The sequence below is a fragment of the Phalacrocorax aristotelis genome, chromosome 12 (genome assembly GCF_949628215.1).
Source record: "Phalacrocorax aristotelis chromosome 12, bGulAri2.1, whole genome shotgun sequence".
NCBI lineage: Eukaryota > Metazoa > Chordata > Aves > Suliformes > Phalacrocoracidae > Phalacrocorax > Phalacrocorax aristotelis.
In genome coordinates this window covers 18,056,889-18,076,469 of record NC_134287.1, presented here as the reverse complement: position 1 = coordinate 18,076,469, position 19,581 = coordinate 18,056,889, and the positions used below count along the sequence as shown (strand labels likewise).

General features: G+C 36.5%; 1 protein-coding gene across 10 annotated transcripts in view; it reads left to right on the top strand.

The window, feature by feature from the left end:
• The window catches only part of ATE1 (arginyltransferase 1), an 83,956-nt gene that overhangs the window by 4,855 nt on the left and 59,520 nt on the right, over positions 1–19,581 (top strand). For 5 of the 10 annotated variants that reach the window (XR_012662809.1, XM_075107439.1, XM_075107445.1 and 2 more), the window contains exons 6-9: positions 4,809–5,038; positions 6,813–6,941; positions 7,951–8,079; positions 19,512–19,544. Coding sequence is in view for 9 of the 10 variants with exons in the window: in XM_075107439.1 (XP_074963540.1) it covers positions 4,809–5,038; positions 6,813–6,941; positions 7,951–8,079; positions 19,512–19,544 (521 nt within the window). In the remaining variant the exon portion in view is untranslated. The remainder of the gene's footprint in view (positions 1–4,808; positions 5,039–6,812; positions 6,942–7,950; positions 8,080–19,511; positions 19,545–19,581) is intronic. The other 5 variants (XM_075107444.1, XM_075107447.1, XM_075107442.1 and 2 more) reach the window with 2 other exon arrangements.

Genomic DNA, 19,581 nt, shown 5'->3' with positions numbered 1-19,581 from the left:
GTAGGCTTAAAGAAAATTGTATAGCTTTCTGCTGATTTTTTTTTTTTAAAGAAAAAAAGTACAGATTCTTCTGGTCCTCTATAAAGAACAACATTTTCTAGTTGAGCTCATTTATCTGTTTGGGAGCTTTCCTTGTTTTAGATTTTGGCTAACTTCAGATTAGAAAACCAGTGTCGCTAGGGGATATGAAATTATGAAAAACTGTAGTAATTTATCCTCTTTTTTCTTGCTGTGAAGTTAATATTACATTTCTGTAAGGAAGTGCAGTAAGTATGAACAAGAAGTAAAGTGATCTCCTTCATTTTACTTCTGATGTATTTATACAATGCTACAGCTCTCATGTGCCAAAAACTGAAGGTAAATGATGATTAATTTCTACAGTTTTGTGTGAAAGTATGTGGAATATTGGTGGCATTTTTAATACAACAATATTAAGAGTTTTTAGTATAATACTAATTTTAATAGTATTGTCACTTTTTTCAGTATGGCAGTTATCCCTCAGTCAAGATTTTGTATCATAATTGTAAAGATTTCTGAAATGCTGCCTTTGGGCTGAATTCAAACATGAAATCCCTACCCTACAAAAAGATGATCTCATTTTCAGGCTCCTGACTGTAATCTTTTTCGTGTGGTAGCTGTTACAGCACCCCTCGCTGTGGCATGAGAGTGTGGAATCTACATCTGCTTGCAGCAGTGTTGAGCTCTTCACATAGCTTGTTGTGACAGGGAAGCCCGTGTGTTGGAGCTGCTGGGTGATCCTCTGCGTGCTGTGATCATGCAGAGGAGTCCTTGGGGGTCCCCGAGGGAAAAAGAAATGCTGGAGACTACTGCTGCCAGGATGCGCCAGCAGAGTGCTGTGGGTTGCCTCTCCTGCGGTTCCTCTTGTGTCCTGGCTGCATTCCTGTGGGACGTGGGTGATTTCTGGAGGGAAGATGGTCGGGGTGGATGGGTTATTGCCAGGATAACAGCCTGCACTGGAAAGCAAGGTAGAATTGCAGACAGGCTCTTTGTGGCCCAGAGGTTGCAGATGAGGCAGTCTTGTCTTACAGATCATGTTTCCAGTCTTGCGTAGCCTCTACAATGGCCTGTTCAGAAAAACGAAGGGTATTTTTTGAATTGCAGTTAGCCAGTATGTGGCGAGCGATGCTAGTTAAAGCCCTAGTGGAGGCGGGATACTTTAGAATTTCTGCGTGTGTTGGGGCGTCGTGCTAATTCCTCATTTCATTCACCTATTACATGTTGTGCCAGTATTTATGAGAACTTCAGGGTAATTTTTCCTTCATAAAGATTTTCCAGTCCTTCTGTAGGGTGGCTAATTTAAAATAAAATAATGTTGTATTTTCCGTAGTGAACTCTCATTCCAGTTGGATCAGGTTTTCACCAGCTTAAGAAGCAATTTTGCATCCAAACAAAAAGGAAAGTTTTCAGAAATGCTTGATCAGAACACCAGTAGTGCTGCATAGAAGTAGTACTGTTGTACGTTCCTGGAAAACTGTTTCAGAATTTTTAGGACTGTATTTTGAATTTTGATTTTATAAAATGCAGTCAAAACTTTTGTAGTCCTTACATAGTTTATAGTTTATATAACTTTCATTTGTTGTGTGACTTTCCAAAACCCTTTTCTTTTTATAATAATAGATAAAAAACTTTGGTGTGATTGAACTGTAGTTTCCTTCCAAACTTCATTTTGGAAGGAAACTAAGTGGATATTGACAGCAGATGGCAGTCTTGGATAAATCATTCGTGTAAACGTGCCATTGTTTTGAAAAAGGTGAGGTATGGTCTTCAGTTACCCTTATGTTAAGAATAACTGGGCAAAATGCGAAACACTGGAAATGCAGATAAAGAAAGCCTGAAACATTGTTTGTACTCTATTTCAGAGAATGTGGGTTTACTTTTATAGAGGGGAGAGATGCATTAATGCACTTCTTTCTTTCTGGAGGTTTTAAATGAAATATAGAAGTGAATAATAAATGCATCAGCTTATTTAATTTGTCTCTTTTTTGTTTTGTTTTTTTTTTAAGGGTAGGTGGTGGTACAGGTCAAATTCAGTTTAATATTTTCCAGATAGAAAGATGCTTAGTTTTCATCTTGGAAAATGCAGACTTATCCGTAATAAGATTGTTTAATTGCATTTTTATTCCTTTTATAAATTAAACAGGTCATTGTCCTATAGGAGTAATGGGCTGTTTCTGCACAGTTTCAGATAGAAAAGAAGGTTTGCTAATGTTTGTATGGACATTCATTGTTTTAAGAAGTTTTTCTTGTGAACTTACAGCTAATAGAAGATATGAGACATGAAACAGATCCTGATACAGATGAAGTACTCAAACATTCTTCAGATGTATCATGAGTATTTTAAATAAACCCTTCCTCTGACTTGTTCGCCCATAATATCTGCAATTTCCTCATAATATTTGTCCTTTTCTGGTGAATAATTTTAGCTGGATGGATGAAACAAATACTCAAAAACCTTAGCTGAGAGGTGAGAACACTTGGTCATAATATCTGCTAGTGCAGCTGTAGGGTGTCTGAAGAGTGCCAGAGGGGTATTAGCTCCTTTTCCAAGTCCCTGAGATGGTCTCGGCGTTTCAGCTCTCATGGAGTCTGTGTGACACAGCCAGACTGGGACTTTTCGGGGTGAGCCACGAAGACCTTGCTGCTAACTCGCCCCAGGGTGCGCTTAGAAACTCTGTAAATTCAGTATGGTATGTGCATTAAAAAGAATAGTTTACAGCCTTACTGATACTTGAAAATTGATCCCAATATAAAGTATTCTGCCAATTTCTATGGTGTATCTATTGGTAAAGACAGACGCAGGCAGCGGTTCTGAGGGCTGTAATTCTTTGCAGGTGAAGTGACTTAAACACATCAGTGAGCTTTTACAATATCAGTGCTCTCACCGTTTCCAGCTTGAAGGAGGATATCACTGTTCCCATTGTACATGGGAAGGTTTGAAGCTGGTAGAGGACAAGAAAGATGTTACTTCTGGCTAACAAGTTACTAGTAAGAAAGAGGAGGAAAGAAAGCTCTGACTATGTTTTCCTAGGAGCTTTGGAAAAAACAACTTCCATGTAATATCCGGGACTCCAAGCGAGTAAAGTGGGATAAGCTGTAGTTAAGCATGGGTTTGGATTCTTCTTTATTTCTTATAAATATTAACAGCGTTGGACATGTCTTCTTCCTAATGCTTCACATGAAAGCACCTCACTCTTCAGGGTGCTTTCCCATTTGAAAAGGTAAGTCTTTCAAAAGTGGCCAGCACGTCTTTTGCAAATGCATGGATTTCAGGAGAAAGCTAATGGCATAAAAGACTTCTTCAGCAGTTTGTCATAATATTTTTTACAGTTTTCGCTCTGTGCAAGATATATGACTGTATTTCCCCATAGGACAGTAGTTTTTTCTGCTTTTCCTCTCCTTTTGAATTTCTTAGCATTACGGCTCTTTTTCTGGCCTCCAACTCCTCTACCACTGCTTTGAAAAACAAAAAAGTAATAAAAACCCACTGATTCCAGCACACAGCTCTTACAGAGCTCCTAGGGTGAGGTACGGTGTTCGGTGACTTGTGTGTGCTACGTGGAATAGCCAACAATGATGTACAAAACTTAAGGAAAGATGAAAGGCAGCACTGAGAGTGTTAGGAAAATGTTTCTTGCTTTTTGTAATTTTTACAAATTTGAATTTATGGATTCTCATTCAGTATCGCTGAAAATAATACAATCTAGGGAAACTGCTACTTGTAAGTAGATTACTTGTTTGGTTACTATCCTTTCAGTGCATTTGGTGGGTAGCATGAGGACCAGCCAGCTGTGTTTTTTTTAATTGAAGAAAATTCTATATTAATTTTTCTAGTACTGGTTTTCTTATATCTTGACTTCTTATCTTACATTACTGTCCTAACTATAAAATCTGGTCCCTTCGTTGAGAAATTTGGACCGCTCTATGTTTTTATTTATGCATGTCTTTACATTTCTGTTCCTTTAAAACTAAGTTTTTGTAGTACTAATTACTATTTTCTGTGCTGATCCATTTGTTTTCTAGGTTTGACTTGTCTAAGTAAATAGCATTTCACAGACAGAACATTATGAACAGTTGATCTGTTAAAGATGGAGGTAAATTGATAAAAGTAAATTGGTTAGTAAAAACAGACAGTCTGAATATAATTTTAAGCAAAGATGTAAGCTTATGTGGCCTTTTTTACGTAGTAGCATTGGCATTAATGGTGCTGGCATTGGCAGCATTTCTATATACTGCATAAGGATTCCAGGTGACAAAAAATAAATGCTTTTTTGTGTGTGTCTTTTAAAGGAGCCTGTTGTGTAGCCACCTGGGTTTAATGCAGTAGAACAATTCTCTGTGAGTTTGGCCGAGAGGTTCTGTGGTTGTGTCTTTTTTTCCTTTCAGTATTTCAAGCTGATGCTGTAGGTGTTTGGATGTAGTACACCGTCATACTATACATTAAAGAGCAGCTTTTCTTGTTTCTGAGAGGGGGATGTGGCAAAATGATTTAAGGACAGAGTAAGCAGGAAGTCTTTTTCTTTCAGATTTTTAAATATATCCTTGGCTCTGGAGTGGAGTTGTGGTCAAGGTGTTTCCATATTAAAGTGCTGCATTAAACAGAGGAAAAATTATTGCAACTTAGCTTGGCATCAGGCGTTGTCGGTGGTTGTAAATGGGAAAGATGTGTTATGTTCAGACTGCAGTCTGCAATTAATGGTGATTTTTAACCATTTATTTTCAGTGATTATGTAAGAACTACTTGTTTGTGGCAAAATATGGTGTTTTATTCTTTGCTTGTGCCCTTGCAGGCAAAGGGGCTGATCTGAGCAAGCCACCGTGTCGAAAAGCAAAGGACATACGTAAGGAAAGAAAACTTCAGAAACTCCTTCAGAACCAGATGTGCGCATCTGAAGGCTCTCCACTTCAAGCAGATCAACTTTTACTCTTGCAAAATTCTAAATCTAAAGCAAACCAACCTAAAACCATTGAAGACTTCGTTTTTGTCTCTTTACCCGATGATGCCCCACACAAATTAGAGGTAATGTCTCATTCACTGTTGTTGGAGGCAAATTAAGGAAAAGTCTAGTTAAGGAGTTTTTTAAATACTTAGGTTTTTAGTATCTGTGATTTATGGAATGGTTTGAGTTTAAATATTGGAATATATGTGGTACTACATGATATGTATATGGTGCAGCTGAGCTCTCCGTAACCACAAGAGGGTATTCTTGCACTTGCAGTCAGGCGTAGCAGAGACCGGTATAGTTACCAAAATAACTTCTAAATTGATTTCATACAATGTGACTTGAAAACGAAAGACTTTGAATTAACTGAGTGTTAAATGATGAGAAAGATTCAATATTTAGTTCTGCAGCATATAAATACTTAAACTATCTAAGCTAATACATCTTGACAAGAAAGCAGTAACTGTTCATAAAATTAAATGGATAAGAAGATAGCTGCTCTTTGTAAATATCATTGATATGTGTTGATGCCTTTGGAAGCTGTAAAAGTGATGGTAGAAAATTTTGCTTAATATGCTTGTTGCCATTAAATCCTTTACTAATAGGGAGACAGTCATCTGGAAGACTTTGGGACTTTCTAACCCATAAACCCTTTTTTAAAAATTATTTTTATTTTCATTTTTTCCTGGAACTGGGAAACTGTCTGAATATGTGTATTTTCCTGGAGTTACTATTATCAACGATGGTGTTAGAAGATAAATTTTTAAGATTATTTTGGTAATTATTCAAAGAGATGGTGATGATGACTTAAAAGATTCACCCTGAATAACTGACAAGAAGCCATGAAATAGGACCATCTCAGAAACGCTTCCAGATTTTCTGATGGGTTGTATAACAGAAATATGATGGCTTTGTCTGCACATCTTCGTTTAGAAGATGGAGGGAGAATTTAAAGGAGGATGGTTCCAGCTGTGTTTTCCCAGATTGTCTTTGCTCCTTACTGTGGCTGTCAATTATGTGTTTTGGTTTGTTTTTGTGGAATTTTTTTTGTTTGTTCGTTTTGGGTTTTTTTGTAGATCAGAACCAATGCTATCTGTGAAAATAGAAGCATCCTGAAAATTAAGTGTCTTTTGAAATGAACATTTCCTTAAATATGCCTCAAAAGAAATGCACTCTTGCTTATGTGATAGCATTCCTTTGGGTAGGGAGCGATCCTTTTTCTAAGAACAATTTTGAATTTGTAGATTTAAAAAAAATATGTTATATTTGTATGTGTAATGGTGATGGTGGGCAAGACGGATAACTTCCTGTTACAAGTAGCTTGTAATTGAATATGGAAACATTGTTTCAGCTTCCTCTTTCAATTTGAAAAATATAAAGAAATCCCCTTGGGATTATCGCAAAAAACTTCATGTTTAAAAAGCACAGATATGAGTCTTCCAAATGTTTGGGTCCTGCAAGTATTTTTCAGTATAGTATGAAACGACAAGAGAAGATTTTAAAAAGTGCAGAAGACCTCTTTAAAATATCTGCATTTTGCAGTGGTATGCAATCTGCATGCCATTTGTTGGTATTATTTCCTGAAAACTATTTGTGTAGTTCTTTTATAGGCATTTTAGCCATCGTAATGTGCAGTTTGAAAACCTGGTATGTTATTCAGTGTAAATATAAAAGCCTTCAGTAGCCTAAATTGAGCTGAAGAGTTGGAAAGCTATTGGCTAATATTAATTAAATTGTTAGGGCCCTTGTGCAGGAATTTAAAATTTCTTTCTGGTGTGATGTTTGTATATGTATAAGTATATAGTTTTTGCATGATATTGTAATAATAAATGTGTTCAACTTCTTCTGAAGGTGAGGGTGGTGAGATCATCTCCACCAAGTTCACAGTTCAAAGCCACGTTTCAGGAGTCTTACGAGGTCTATAAACGTTACCAGATGGTTATTCACAAGGACCCACCTGATAAACCAACTATAAATCAGGTCAGAAGGCAAAATGAATTTTATGCAAAGCTCAGCTTCCCCTCCGTTTCATGTGTCTTGCTTCTAGGAGAAACAAATATGGATTTTATATCCATTGTACACTCAGGAGCCTGTAAAACACTGTATCAAATAAAACCAACATCCTGAAAGTGCAAACTCTTTTGATACATCTTTGTGAGTGCCACAAATATTTGGTCTTAATTGCAGACAGAAAAGCTAAGGAAGTTACGTGGGGATGCTGTTGGGTAAGAGATGGAGAGGACAAGGGTTTTGGAGATACATATTGTGGGCCTTAAATACAAATCTCATTAAGAACTAAAACCAGCCGGACACTTACCCTAATAACTAGTCTCACTGGCTTTGGTTTGAATGTTTCCATAAGGAGGAACAGGGATGATCAGAGCCAACACGTGACTGAAAAATTTATCGTATGTACAAATTGTTGGTTTAAGGTTCACAGAAGTTTTATACATCTCTTCATTTTCAATTTAAGCCCTTCAAGAAGTAATCGGTGCACTCGATCTAAATTGCACATTGTTACTGCTTCTTGTAATGACCAGGCGGTGTGTAATAGTTAACTGTCAGACACATTACCTCTCTAATACTATAAAGAAAAAAAATCAGGCGTTTGGAGAAAAAGTATATGTAGAAAGAATATGTAATTGCTAAGCTGGGGCAATGAGCGATGTGCCATTGAAAATAGTATGTTTTAAAAGTCCTTGAGACTGTACAATGAAAAGAAAATTTGTGGTTGATTTGGTAGATAACTTGGTCAAAAATAGGTTGAATAAGCTGATGCTTTGAACTGTTCTACAACTTTTAGTCTTTAATCAAAGTATCAACAGTCAGTTTAAGCTTAGCATTAGTTGTCACGCTTTAATGTAGAATACTGACTTCAGAGGCTTTGAAGTGGATAGGAGGAGATCTTCCACTAGCCTTACCTTCAGAAGCATATTATCTGTTTACATGCACTCAAAATAGTATGCTTGTTATTTCCCTTGCTCTGAAGGTGAGGTTAGTACCTGCCTCCTTTGAGGACCCCCAATTCAAATCATCCTTCAACCAGTCAGCCACTTTATTTGCCAAGTATCAGATGGCTATACACAAGGATACACCTTCTGAATGTGGCGAAACTGAGGTACAGTTCACTGCATGCACCTTTATGAAATATTTTTTTTTAATGCACAGTTAAATGATGGGAAAGTGTCGCTTAGAGTGATTCTAAATATTGAAATATCGGAGTTTTCATTTAGGAGGGAAAGCATTGTGGTGTTTACCAAGCTTCTGTTGCAAGCTTCTGCTCAGGGGAAACTGAGCTGAAGAGAGAGGGATTGTGCACCATTGTAACTAAAAAACTAATGTTAGTAATGAGTTAAGTAGAGCTGCTGTTTGTATGTGATTTGTAAAGAGGACTGGGACTGAAGTTTCCACTGGAAATGGGATAATGATATGGAAGTGCTCTTTTGATGGCAAAAGCATCTTCTGCTTTAAAGCTGTTTGCTACCTTTTCTGCATTTCTCCTTCATTTTCTGTTGTCTTGCTTAGTTTAACAGGGGAAGGTTTTAAAAATGTTAGTTTTATTCACATTTCATTGCTAAGCATACCTCTCAAATAGAACTCACCTTTGCAGTAGAAATAGTCCAAAAATATTCCCACCAGCTGATTGTCCAAGATTCAGTGAGAGTACATTGCATATGAATAAAGCCTGCTTTTAAAATGGTGTTTACAGGATGCTAATCCTAATCTAATAAGTAAAAAAAAAAAGGTTCTTGTAGGGTTCTAAACAAGCAGCAATTCTCAGTTTCTCTGGCAGGTGGCACAACATTTTCATTAGCAGAATTAATAAAACTGCTACCTCAGATCTATCAGTTCTATCTACTGCAAATGTAAGACTTCAGCATTGATCAGCTGTCTAGTCAGAGATTTCTGACCTTGAGAGCAATACTTGCAGAAGCGATACCTAGTGAACTGTGGCTGCTTTCCAGGTAGAATAATCAAGCCATGTAATCATTTTTGGCTTTAGTTCAAAAGAGCGTAAGGAGAGCTTTTTTGTGAGATCTCTGTAATGCTACTGTGGAAAGCCATAAAATTTATTCCACTTTTTGTTTTGTAAAATAATAGGACTCATAACAATAAGTGGTAGTCTCTGCCCTTTTTAAAATTACTGACATAAATTGGGTTAATTATAATAAGGTAAAAATTGGAAACATTCCAAGAAAGATTGAGCTATTTACTAGATTTGTACCAGGCATTACCTGGCCTGATGAGGGACTTGATGCTACGATGAATGTACCTCAGCCCTAATGCTTAGATATAGTGTATATTATTAGATTATAGTGTATATTGCTCTGAAAATCTGCAAAGAGGGTGGTAAAAACTTAATGTATTTACTTACTCTTTGTTTAAAATAATGGATTTTTTTAACACAGTCATTATATCAGGAAGAATAAAGAGCAAAATCATGATGGCTGCTGGCAGTTCAGTTCTGAATAGAAGTTTGCTTTCAGTTCTTCTGATCTCTGTTTGGGTCAGAGTGCATGGTTTAGTGTAGGCTTGGGTTTGCTGGCCTCCATCACCCAGGGCACTGCGTTTTTTAACTGAGGGAGTCTAGGGGAGGAAAATTTATAAAGATGCTTTAAGGGCAGTTCTCATTCAACCACCTTAAGGTGTAAAGTATTCACTCACTCTCACATCATGCTCGTTCAGGTTTAGGGTAATATTGCAGAGGAGACATAGGATCTTCTCTGAAACTTCTAGACTTCTAGTAAATGTCAAAACTCAGTCTGATGCTGATGGCTATTAATTTAGGCCCTCCTTTGGCACTAGTAACTTATCTTGTGTGCTCACGTGGCTATCTGGCTAAGAAGATCTTTCTATTCAGAGTTATTAGCCACTGAAGTTCTGTCACTTCAATCGAATGCATTTTTTATTTGATCCCTGCAGGAAGTAAACTGAAGAATACTTTACACAAAATGTATTTTGATGTAGATTAGAAGCCTTTTTTTAAAAAAAAAACAAACCTAACCAAAACAAAAAAAAACCCAACCCTGAATTTGTGTGGGAGGAGTGGCAGGAGAATGTCTGAATCACTTTTAAGAACAGAAGATACCAAGTAGGGTAAAACTGATCCAAGTTATTGAGAGGGAGGGCGGGAAACACTAGTTGAAAGACCTCAGCCTTTTTCTTCTTCCTGTCTTTCAGACCTTTGAATATATCATACAGACATTATGGAGCCAAGCGGTTCTTTAAGTAAAGGTAGAATGAAATTCTGTCCAATACACAGGGATTTTTATCAGGGTAGTAGCAAGTCTGCTTTGGGCTTTGAACTGGCAACCATCCAGGAATTTTTTTGCTCTAAAAATTAAATTTAGCTTTTAATCTGTATAGGCTAATATATCTGTGTATGGTAGTTGAACCTCCTTTTCAGGGAGAGTCCTGCACGCTTTTGTGTTTGGAAGGTTTCTAGTTTAGGAAAAGTATTTAATTTTATATTTGGCTGAGCACTTCATATTCAAAAACCTGCCTATATTTAAATCCAGAATCCAACAAAAATTTTTATGGGACATGTTAACGACTTCTTTTTGGAATATATTCTTAGATTATTGGCATTACAATATACTGTCTGCCTAAATTAGCTGCTAGACTAGTTTAATATTAGCCTTATTATATTAAAAGGCCATTTTAGGAATAGATTTAGAATTTTGGTGATTATTTGAAAATAACACTACTGCAGAAAGTTATAGAACAGTTCACAATATTAACAAAAGGTATGTGAACCATGAAGCCGATTATTGCTCAATGAATGTGAAGGGCGGCCTTCTTTTTGCGCCGATGTGATGTCTATATGTCTTTTCATTATGATTTTATGTGGGAAGGGGGAATAGATAGTTTGCAGGATGGAGAGTCCATTGAATACTTGACACTAAAGATTTCTTTGAAATTCTAGACACTCTCTGGTTAGTGCCGCTTTGAGACCAGTGATAACTGGTGTTATAGTGCCTTTCAAGACAGTGGAGTTTTTTTGAATTTTGCCTCTTTCTCTTTACTTTCTCCTCCCCTTCTTCTCCATCTCTAATAATAGTGGGTGTACATTAAAAAGAATTTAGTAAGAGATTTTGCTGGGGAGAGTCCCATGATGAATTTGGGGATGCAGTACCAATTCCTGATTGAGGCAGTAACTGCTGTTGTTCCAATAAAAAGCAAAGTAGAAATTTCATAGTGGAATAAACTTTTTCCAAGTCCCAGAGCTGGTGTTACCCCTGTGGTGGTGAAACTTGCCTTTTCTATGGAATTGTCATCACATCTTCAGTGCCACTCACACTGGCAGGTAGAGGATTTGGTGAGGTAGAAGTATATTTGCTATCTGCAAAAGAAGCTGATATTCTAGGGACAGTTTCGAGTATTCATTTGCTCCTGGAATTAAAACCAGTTTAGGTTGCAAGTGAAAATTTTTCAAATCTGTTTTTATCTTGACATAAAAGCTACAACTGTTTTCTGCACAGGCTTTTAAACTGTTTATTATCCCCTTTTCTTTTAGTTTGTCTGGTATAACTTGAACTTCCCTTGGAAATCTTCTCAACCCTCTCAAAACCTTTGGCCAGTTGCTACAGGGTTTTGCTTCAAAAATGACCTGGTTGTCTCTGTGCTTCGGAGTGCACTCCACTACTGAAGTTACACAAAGTTGTTGGCACCTAAGAGTATTTGTGTCAGCATGTTTTTACTGAATTGAATTGGTGTCCTGAGGAAAAACATAGCAAATAATTTTCTAATTAAAGGTTGCTTCATAATACTTGCTTTTAAATACTACTGTGGAAGAACTGATTTTTCAGTTTTTCTCTGTGGGAACACAAAACCTTATTAAGCTGCTATGTAAATGCACAGTCATCCACTGGTTAGTCATCTACGTACTCTTATCTTCAAAAGAGTTGTTGGAAAAAATCAGAAGAATTAGGGGGAACCTCAACAGATTATTAAGTGGCAAAGTATAAATTACTTCTGAATGAGGTAAGATACAATTATGAAAAATAGGTGTATCAGTGCCTGTTGGAGAAGTTTATCCAAGGCCAGTCTTGAATTAGCCAAGTCCCTGGACTGCTAATTTTTGGAAGCCGTGAAAATGTGCACAGGAAGAATCTGTTTTAGTGTTTGTCACTTTCTATGCATGTCTTCTGGCCCTTTACGGTAGTGCTGTATATGGACCTTTATCTCGGGTCCAAGGTAGTAGTTGCCATGTACCGTTCCCAATATATTAAAGCTATTATTCTCTAGGTTTCGGGGGGTTTTTGTGGGGGGTGGGTGTGGGTTTTTTTGGATTGTGTTTTTTTACTAAAGTAGTGGAAGACTGTCATCATGTTTAGTATGAGGATCTGTGTCCATTCCATACAAAAAACACTAATGGAAACAATTGCAAGGATTTATTTCACATGTCTACAAGACACTTGCCTGGGGTTTTGTTCTGCTTGGGTAGTGGTTATTTTTATTTTGTGAAATAAGTCAAGCTATAATGAAAAAAATTGAAATAACGAAAGCTTAAAAAAACTACAAATGGGAGACTTCTGTAATGAACAGAGAGGCGATACTAGGCTGAGCATCCTTTCACTGAACAGGTGTTGTTTCCCTGTATTATCAGTGAAAGATCAGTGGGAACACAAATTGTGGAGCTGATCAGCAGTTCAAGAGTACCATAATTATGCAAACAAGCTGTGTGAATGGAGGTTTGTCCACCTTTTTTTTATTCGTTTGTCATAAGAAATACAATAAATTATAATGTAGCTTTGTCATAATAATTCATGCACGAAGAAATGGATAAATATGGTTTTGGAACCTGTTGGGGTTTTTTTGTAGTAACTTTTAATAGCATTTGGTTTTCTTTCTGGGAGAAAATGTTTAGGTTAGTGTGTACAGAAGGATGATCTGAGAATAAGGCAGAAAGGTGAACTTTTCATGTGTCTTCTATAATCCCAAGAGGCAGAAATATTTTGATAATTGAATCAAGTGCTAGTGGAAGTAGCTTTCTCTACAGAAGGACTGCTCTCTGTTTTTCTGGTTTTACCTCAAGAAGTAGACAAGGCTATGAGAGTGATCAGGTAGTGTTTTATGCCTTAGCTTTGTAGAATTACAGTAGGTAGAAACATGATAGAAAGAAATGAGATAGAAACAGGAACTGGGTCTGAGGACATACGCTGGCTCTTCAGATGAGAACATTGGATTTAAGGAAGCTTAGTAATAGATATGGATTGCTCTTCACAAAGCAGAAGATAAACCAGATCTGCAACTGTTTTAACTCTTGCTCAACAACCAAAATACCTGTGTTTCTGTGTAAGAAATGCAGGGAGGGCTTTGCAGAATACAAATGACCTGGAAGGTGCGAGGACCCAACTCTGCCCCAGCCTCAGGATCCTTAACAAAGTATGTGGAAATAGATATGCAAATGTTTCAGAAAATTTTGCCACCTGCATGTCTTTCGTGTTTTATATGAAGTGTCAAAATATATTTCTTGGTATTTAAATGATAGATATAGGTGTGGAACTTTGTAGCTCTGGAGGCAAAGATTTTAAATGAAATGAATACAGTGAAAACATTTCTTCTTGGCCCTTTCGTCCCATGAAGGAAATGTTTTGATCCCAGTGATGTAATGAATGGCTAATTTGGATAGAACAGGGGATATCTCTAGCAGTTCTTCTTAATGAAGTGTCATCTCACCAGAGGCATTGCGTTTCTGACCCAATGTTGTCTGTTTTTTAAAATGCTTCTTGAAGCCAATTATAGAAGCTGTCTGCATATTTTATAGATGCACGCATGCACACATCTCTCTCTCAGAGCTCTCAGCTAGATTAGTTCTTTAGCTGTATTCAGTTAGTGCTAAAAAAAAATTAGTGCCTATCATTCTGAACTGAGTTTTACATGTAACATATTGTCATGTAAAAATTTGAAATTAAACATTTTTTTCCCCACCTCTTCTCTAGTGAACTTAATGATTCATCTGGGTGGTTTAAAACACTGATAAAATACACCTGGTCCATTAATGTGATTTTTTTTTTTTTTTTAGGCTTTAAGTCTTTTTGCAGTAGTCTTTGTCTTAAAGAAACACATCTGAAGCGTAACTGAACCAAGCTATGTGGCAGCTGCACAAGTTAGAAAACATTTCCATAAAAGATCATTAAAATGCTACAGTAGTTTCCAGAAAGAGCAAGAGTGAACAGTTTATTGCTGTTTAGACCTTCTGAAGTAAATGTTTTATTTAAGTTTTCATGACTGTTTTATAATGACAAACTTGTAGAAAAAATAGTATGTGTGTCTGTTCCCTCTGCAAAGACACTCTCTTTGCTTTGTGCTTAGCTAAATATTTGTCTTGGAAGAAAAGAATTTCACAACACACAAAAGATAGACTGTTTGAAAAGGTGCAAAAAATTACTGAAATAGGTATACTGGTTTTTTTTCTTTCCCAGTTTTTTTTAATCACCTCCCAGAAATCCACTTGAACTAATATAGAAAACTGAGTGAGTAGCCTGGGAAATGCCAAGGAGCACAGTCCGATCAGTTTGAAAGCTATCAGGAGCCAGTTGCAAACTTTTAGGTCTTTCTAACCTAGTTTCCTCTTTCTTTTTTTATTTTCTAGTGAGAGAACGCCTAAGAACCAATAGCCTTTGTGGTTATTTTTAACCTTCTGTAGCTTTCCTTGGCAGTCATATGTTTGTGCAGTGCTCCTGAATGAGTTCTTTTATCGTTTTGGTTGATGGCAGCGCTAATCTGATGGTTGGCTCTCTGGGGTCAGATGCTGCTGCAGCAGAATTTCTCACTGCAATGAGCTTGCGTTTCAGATCTCTGATAACGCTCACTTAAAGACTTAGGACTAGTGCTTCTGTATCAGCGTAATTCCTACTGTTTACTTGAGTGGCCCTTGTGACTGTTGTGCTGTGCATTTACGGATTTTATTCTTGAAATATCCATAGGAAGCTAAGAATTTATGTGTCCAGACGATTAACCAGCTTGTCCATAGTAATATTGTTTCAGTTCAGATTCTTTTTGAATAACATTTTACAATGTTTTTCCTGATTTTGACAGTATTTTCTATATAAATCCATATAAAATAAAAATACCTCTTTACTGTAAGATCAACAGGTCTCCATTATTTTGAGAGTTTCTTCTGAGCAGGCAAAGCCACAGTGACTTTTGTCACTTCATAAGGGAATTGGAATTGTAATCCTGAAATGTACATTCTGTTCAATAAGCAATTTATTTCTATTTCATTAGCCTGACTCTTGTACTGAAAACTACATTTAAGACATGCATTTAAACTTTAAATCCTCTCTTTCCTTATGTACTATGTTTTGAAGGCGTTTTTTCACCTTTGAGTCTGTGGATATCTCTGACACTGTATTTTGTTATTATTCCTGTACTTTTGTAAGTCGCTGTTGAAAACGCTAAATAGAGCCAGCCCCGGACTAAGTCTTTGATTCCTCTGCTAACTTAGCTGTAGTATATTGCCCACTTCAAGGGTAGCAGGGTAGATTGGCACCATCCTTCCTTGTACATTTTTGCTCCATTTTTGTTCCATTTTCCCTATTTTTACAGAAAGTTAGAGAATTTTGGTCATTTTTCAGCTTAGGTTCAATCTGTTTTCCCAGATAGTTTCTTTTTATTGGGTTTTGTGGGGGAGGTGTCATTTAATAGCTTCGTCTAGACTTACTGAAAGTTGTTATTTACTTTTTTCACTCCACACTTTATGGTTAATATTGATTCTAGTCTGTTTTGGCTAAAGAAGATTATTTCAATTAAAATATGGCAGCCCAATGCATGAAATAAATCCTAACACATTCCCTAGGACAACATGTGCCTAGGACTACAGACCTTTAAAAATTAAACTGCCTTAGAAACAGTTTTTGTTGATGAACAAGGAAGAATTAATGTTTGAGAGCAAAAACCTGTTTCTTCTGAACCTGTAAGAAGTGCCAATGTCTTGAAAGTGATGAAGCTCAAAAGGGGTACATTGCTCCTTTCTTTGGTGGTGGCAGGATGTCCTGTACACTCATGCAGGGTTTGCATTAAGCCAAGAGGAGCTGGCTTGGAAAGGAGCTTCTAGAGAAGCAAAACCCAAAAAACCTCTCTCCTCGCTACAAGGATCTACAAGGATCCTAGCCTTTGTTTCCCTGCATATATAAGATACCTAACGATTGCCCTACTTGAGGAGAAAAAACTCTTTATAAAATTAATATATAGGGAAGATGCCAGGAGTCCTCTAGAAAGAATGCCACCTTTTTGTGGCTCATTTCTGTTAGTGGGTACACCAGGATTCGTTTGGCCACTTTTAGTTCCAAAGATGGGGGAGCATTCATTATGTTGATCTTCGAAACAGAGGAGGGAAGAGGTAATAAACTTGCTTGATAGACGTGAAGATGATACACTGGAACTGTAGGTTGTATGACTTGTCTTCTGTATGGGAACTCATAACATTATTTTTTATTTTATTATGAGCCTGGCACCTTTATGAAAAACAAAACCAAAAAGCAACCAATACCTTGGTTTATTTGAATTCTTTTCAAAGATTAGATTTTAAAAAAAAGGCCCAAATCCCATCTCCGTTCCTCACCCCTCCTTTACTCAAAGGAAAAGGGGACGTACTTAGTGAATTGCAAATATGAGCAAACTCTAATACTGTCAAAGGGAAAACTATAAATGAACGGCCTTCTGTGATATCTTCTCACTGAAGATCTCAGATAAGTATACAGTTGCCAGTGATGACAATTCAAAGCTGTTTTTTTCCTGAGAGGGCTATGACATCATTTTGTGACATCAGCAACCCTTGCGCTATGGGGTAAAACCTGTTCCTGTTTAGCATCCAAAGCATCTGAATGTCTTCCCCCACTTGTAAAAGGAAGCAGGTGGTAACATTCTAGTTTTATTACAGCATTTTAAAGCTCTGCATGCGATTTTACTCAAGCAAGTAGCTTTGGGTTGAATTCAACCTTCCTTTTATTTTTCTGCCTTTTTCCCCCTTTTGATTTAATTCTCAGTGATGTGTTCCTCTCTTAGTGTTATTTGAACTTATTTCCTGTTGTTTCTTTCTGGCAGTTGACATTCATTTGCACCAAAGAATGAATGTTGTGTATTTCATATATATATATATGAAAAACTATATATAATATAGTTTTTAAAAGACTAAAGTTTATGTAATTCAGTTCGAAATTAAAATTAGAAAAGCATGACTTTGAAAGGAATTTTAATTGTGCTTGTGTGACAGATTGAGTTATTTTACATGCAGCACCAGCTTTTGACTGTATTTCTTTCTTGGTTTGTTGAATAATTTTTGAATTGTGTGCATAATAATCTTGCAGTATTAAATGAGTTTGTTAATTTAGAAACCAAATCTTACTTTAGACTTGATTAAGAAAATTCTCTAAGCTGAGAACTTTAGCAAGTATCAACAGGTGAAATAATATGTAGTAAGTCTTGCAATGTTTTTTTGCCCCATAATACTGTGATACAAATTCAAAAGCAGTTAAGAGTTTTTTTCCTAGCCAGCAGTGTAGATGTAACAGAATATACTCCCTAGCAAGCAGCAGTTGTGCTCAGGTATGCCTAAAAAGTCCTCCTGTACCCCCAAAGCCGAGGGATTGTAAAGCAGAGCCTGGAGAATGGATAAAACTATTTGAAAAGTGTTGTTGGCTCAGTTTTCTCACCCATAGGGTTTAACTTGCACTATGAAGCTAAAGTTACAGATTAAGAACTATTGGGGGTCTTCTGACATGAAAATTAATAACACATGTTTTAGTTTTTCTGAAGCCTGCACGTTTTAAAATCACTGGCTCTAAGGACTGGTGCACTCACAGTGTAGGAATTTGTAACTCTCTTTTTTTTTTTATGGGAACATAACCCAGTAATTCAAATTTTGAATTACTTTTTTTTCTCTTTTAGTATCATGGTTTTTTCCTCTTGTTCTCCCTCCCTATCCAGCAAATAAATAAAAATCCTAGAACTTAATTAAGATTTTGCAGTCATTTGTTTTTCCAAACACTGAGCAATTTAGAATGGTGGAGACTAGATCTGAAATAATGGTTAAATATGGGAAATGCCCAATCCCCTGTCTTCAGCAGCACCTTACTGAAATTCAGTGTTCTTCTATAAAGTGTGTCCAAAGGTTTACCATCCATCCGTAGATCACCTACTGCTGTGTGTTTGAGATGGGGGAAAGTCTGAAATATGACTTCTGTAAAGTCTTGATTCTTTTAACATCAACAGATGCACTTTGTTAGAGACACAGGCTTACAGAAGGCTATGGTTGTGTTCACTTTGAGCTACAATGAGAATGGTCCAGTTAATGTTTGCAGATTGATAGATATATCTACCAGAGGCTGTGCTTCTCTTTCTAAAATCTGCATTATAGCACCTTCTGAAGAGAAAGTTTTAATTACTTAGGGTGTATATAGAACTCTGTCCTAAGTCAGCAATTACAATATTGACACTTTTTGTTGTTGCCCTCCTTCCTCTCCTCCCCTTCCCAGGGGAAAAAACAAGTAATCACCCCATTTTTTTTGTATTCCACTTTGAATAGAATAATCTTCTTTAATTAATCTCAGAAATTCATAGAATTCTTGACAACAAAATCTTGACAACAGTCAGGTTTTTGTAGGTGTCTATATAGATTCTTTTTATCAAACTTTTAATGAGAAATTCCTATTTACTACTATTTTTCAGTTTGCGAACCGCTGACTTATTAAATCACCCAGCTATTACAAGAGGGGAAATTAAACTGTGTAACACATACTAGGTTTTTAACAAAGGAGTGTTTTGGGGTTACATACATACCAGAACTTCTACATGTTTAATGTGGAATCCACCAATAAGGAAGTACTCCTATCAAGTAAATAAATGATGGTAAATAAATAAAAATTACATTTTATTACTCTTAGAATCTTGAACAAGCTCCAGACCATTAAAACCTTGCCTTTTTGACTGATTATCTGCAGCACATCATTTTGAATTGAGTAAAGAATTGAGTTTTGAAAATGCTTGCACTATCAGGAAGTTGATGTTTTTTTCCCCTTCTTCCTCTTATTTAGACTTAAACCAGGCTTGCTTATGATTTTGAATGCAAATAGACTTAACCAATTTATATTACGAGATATGAGGGCCCTAACCCCCTTGCTTTAGTGGCAGGGCAGGTACCAATGGAACAGTGGGAAAAGACTCCCCTTTTTCAGGCAGTCACAGAGAAGGGTGATGTGTAATTTAGAATTCAAGACACCAGAAACAGACCTGTGTTACATGTGATAATTCTCTTGCATCGCATTTTTTAAAAGTCTTCTATTTTATAGAAAGGAAGTACTTTGGATGGTTAATTTTTATATCTATTCGTACTTCTAAACAAAATAGAAAGTGGGAGATGGTTTGTGGAAATTTGGTTGTAACTCTTAAAATCTGATGTTTTTCAAATATATGGTTTTGAAAGAGTGTATTTGTCTGACTATTAATGTATCCTGGAGCATTGATAATATTTTTCATGTTTTTCTGCTTTGCATATTTTGACTGTCTTCCTGGGCACATATTTCTGATGAATTTACCTCGATGCAGTTCACACGATTCCTCTGTGATTCTCCTCTGGAGGTATGTATTTGTTCTAGACGCAAGTTCTGAAATGAAT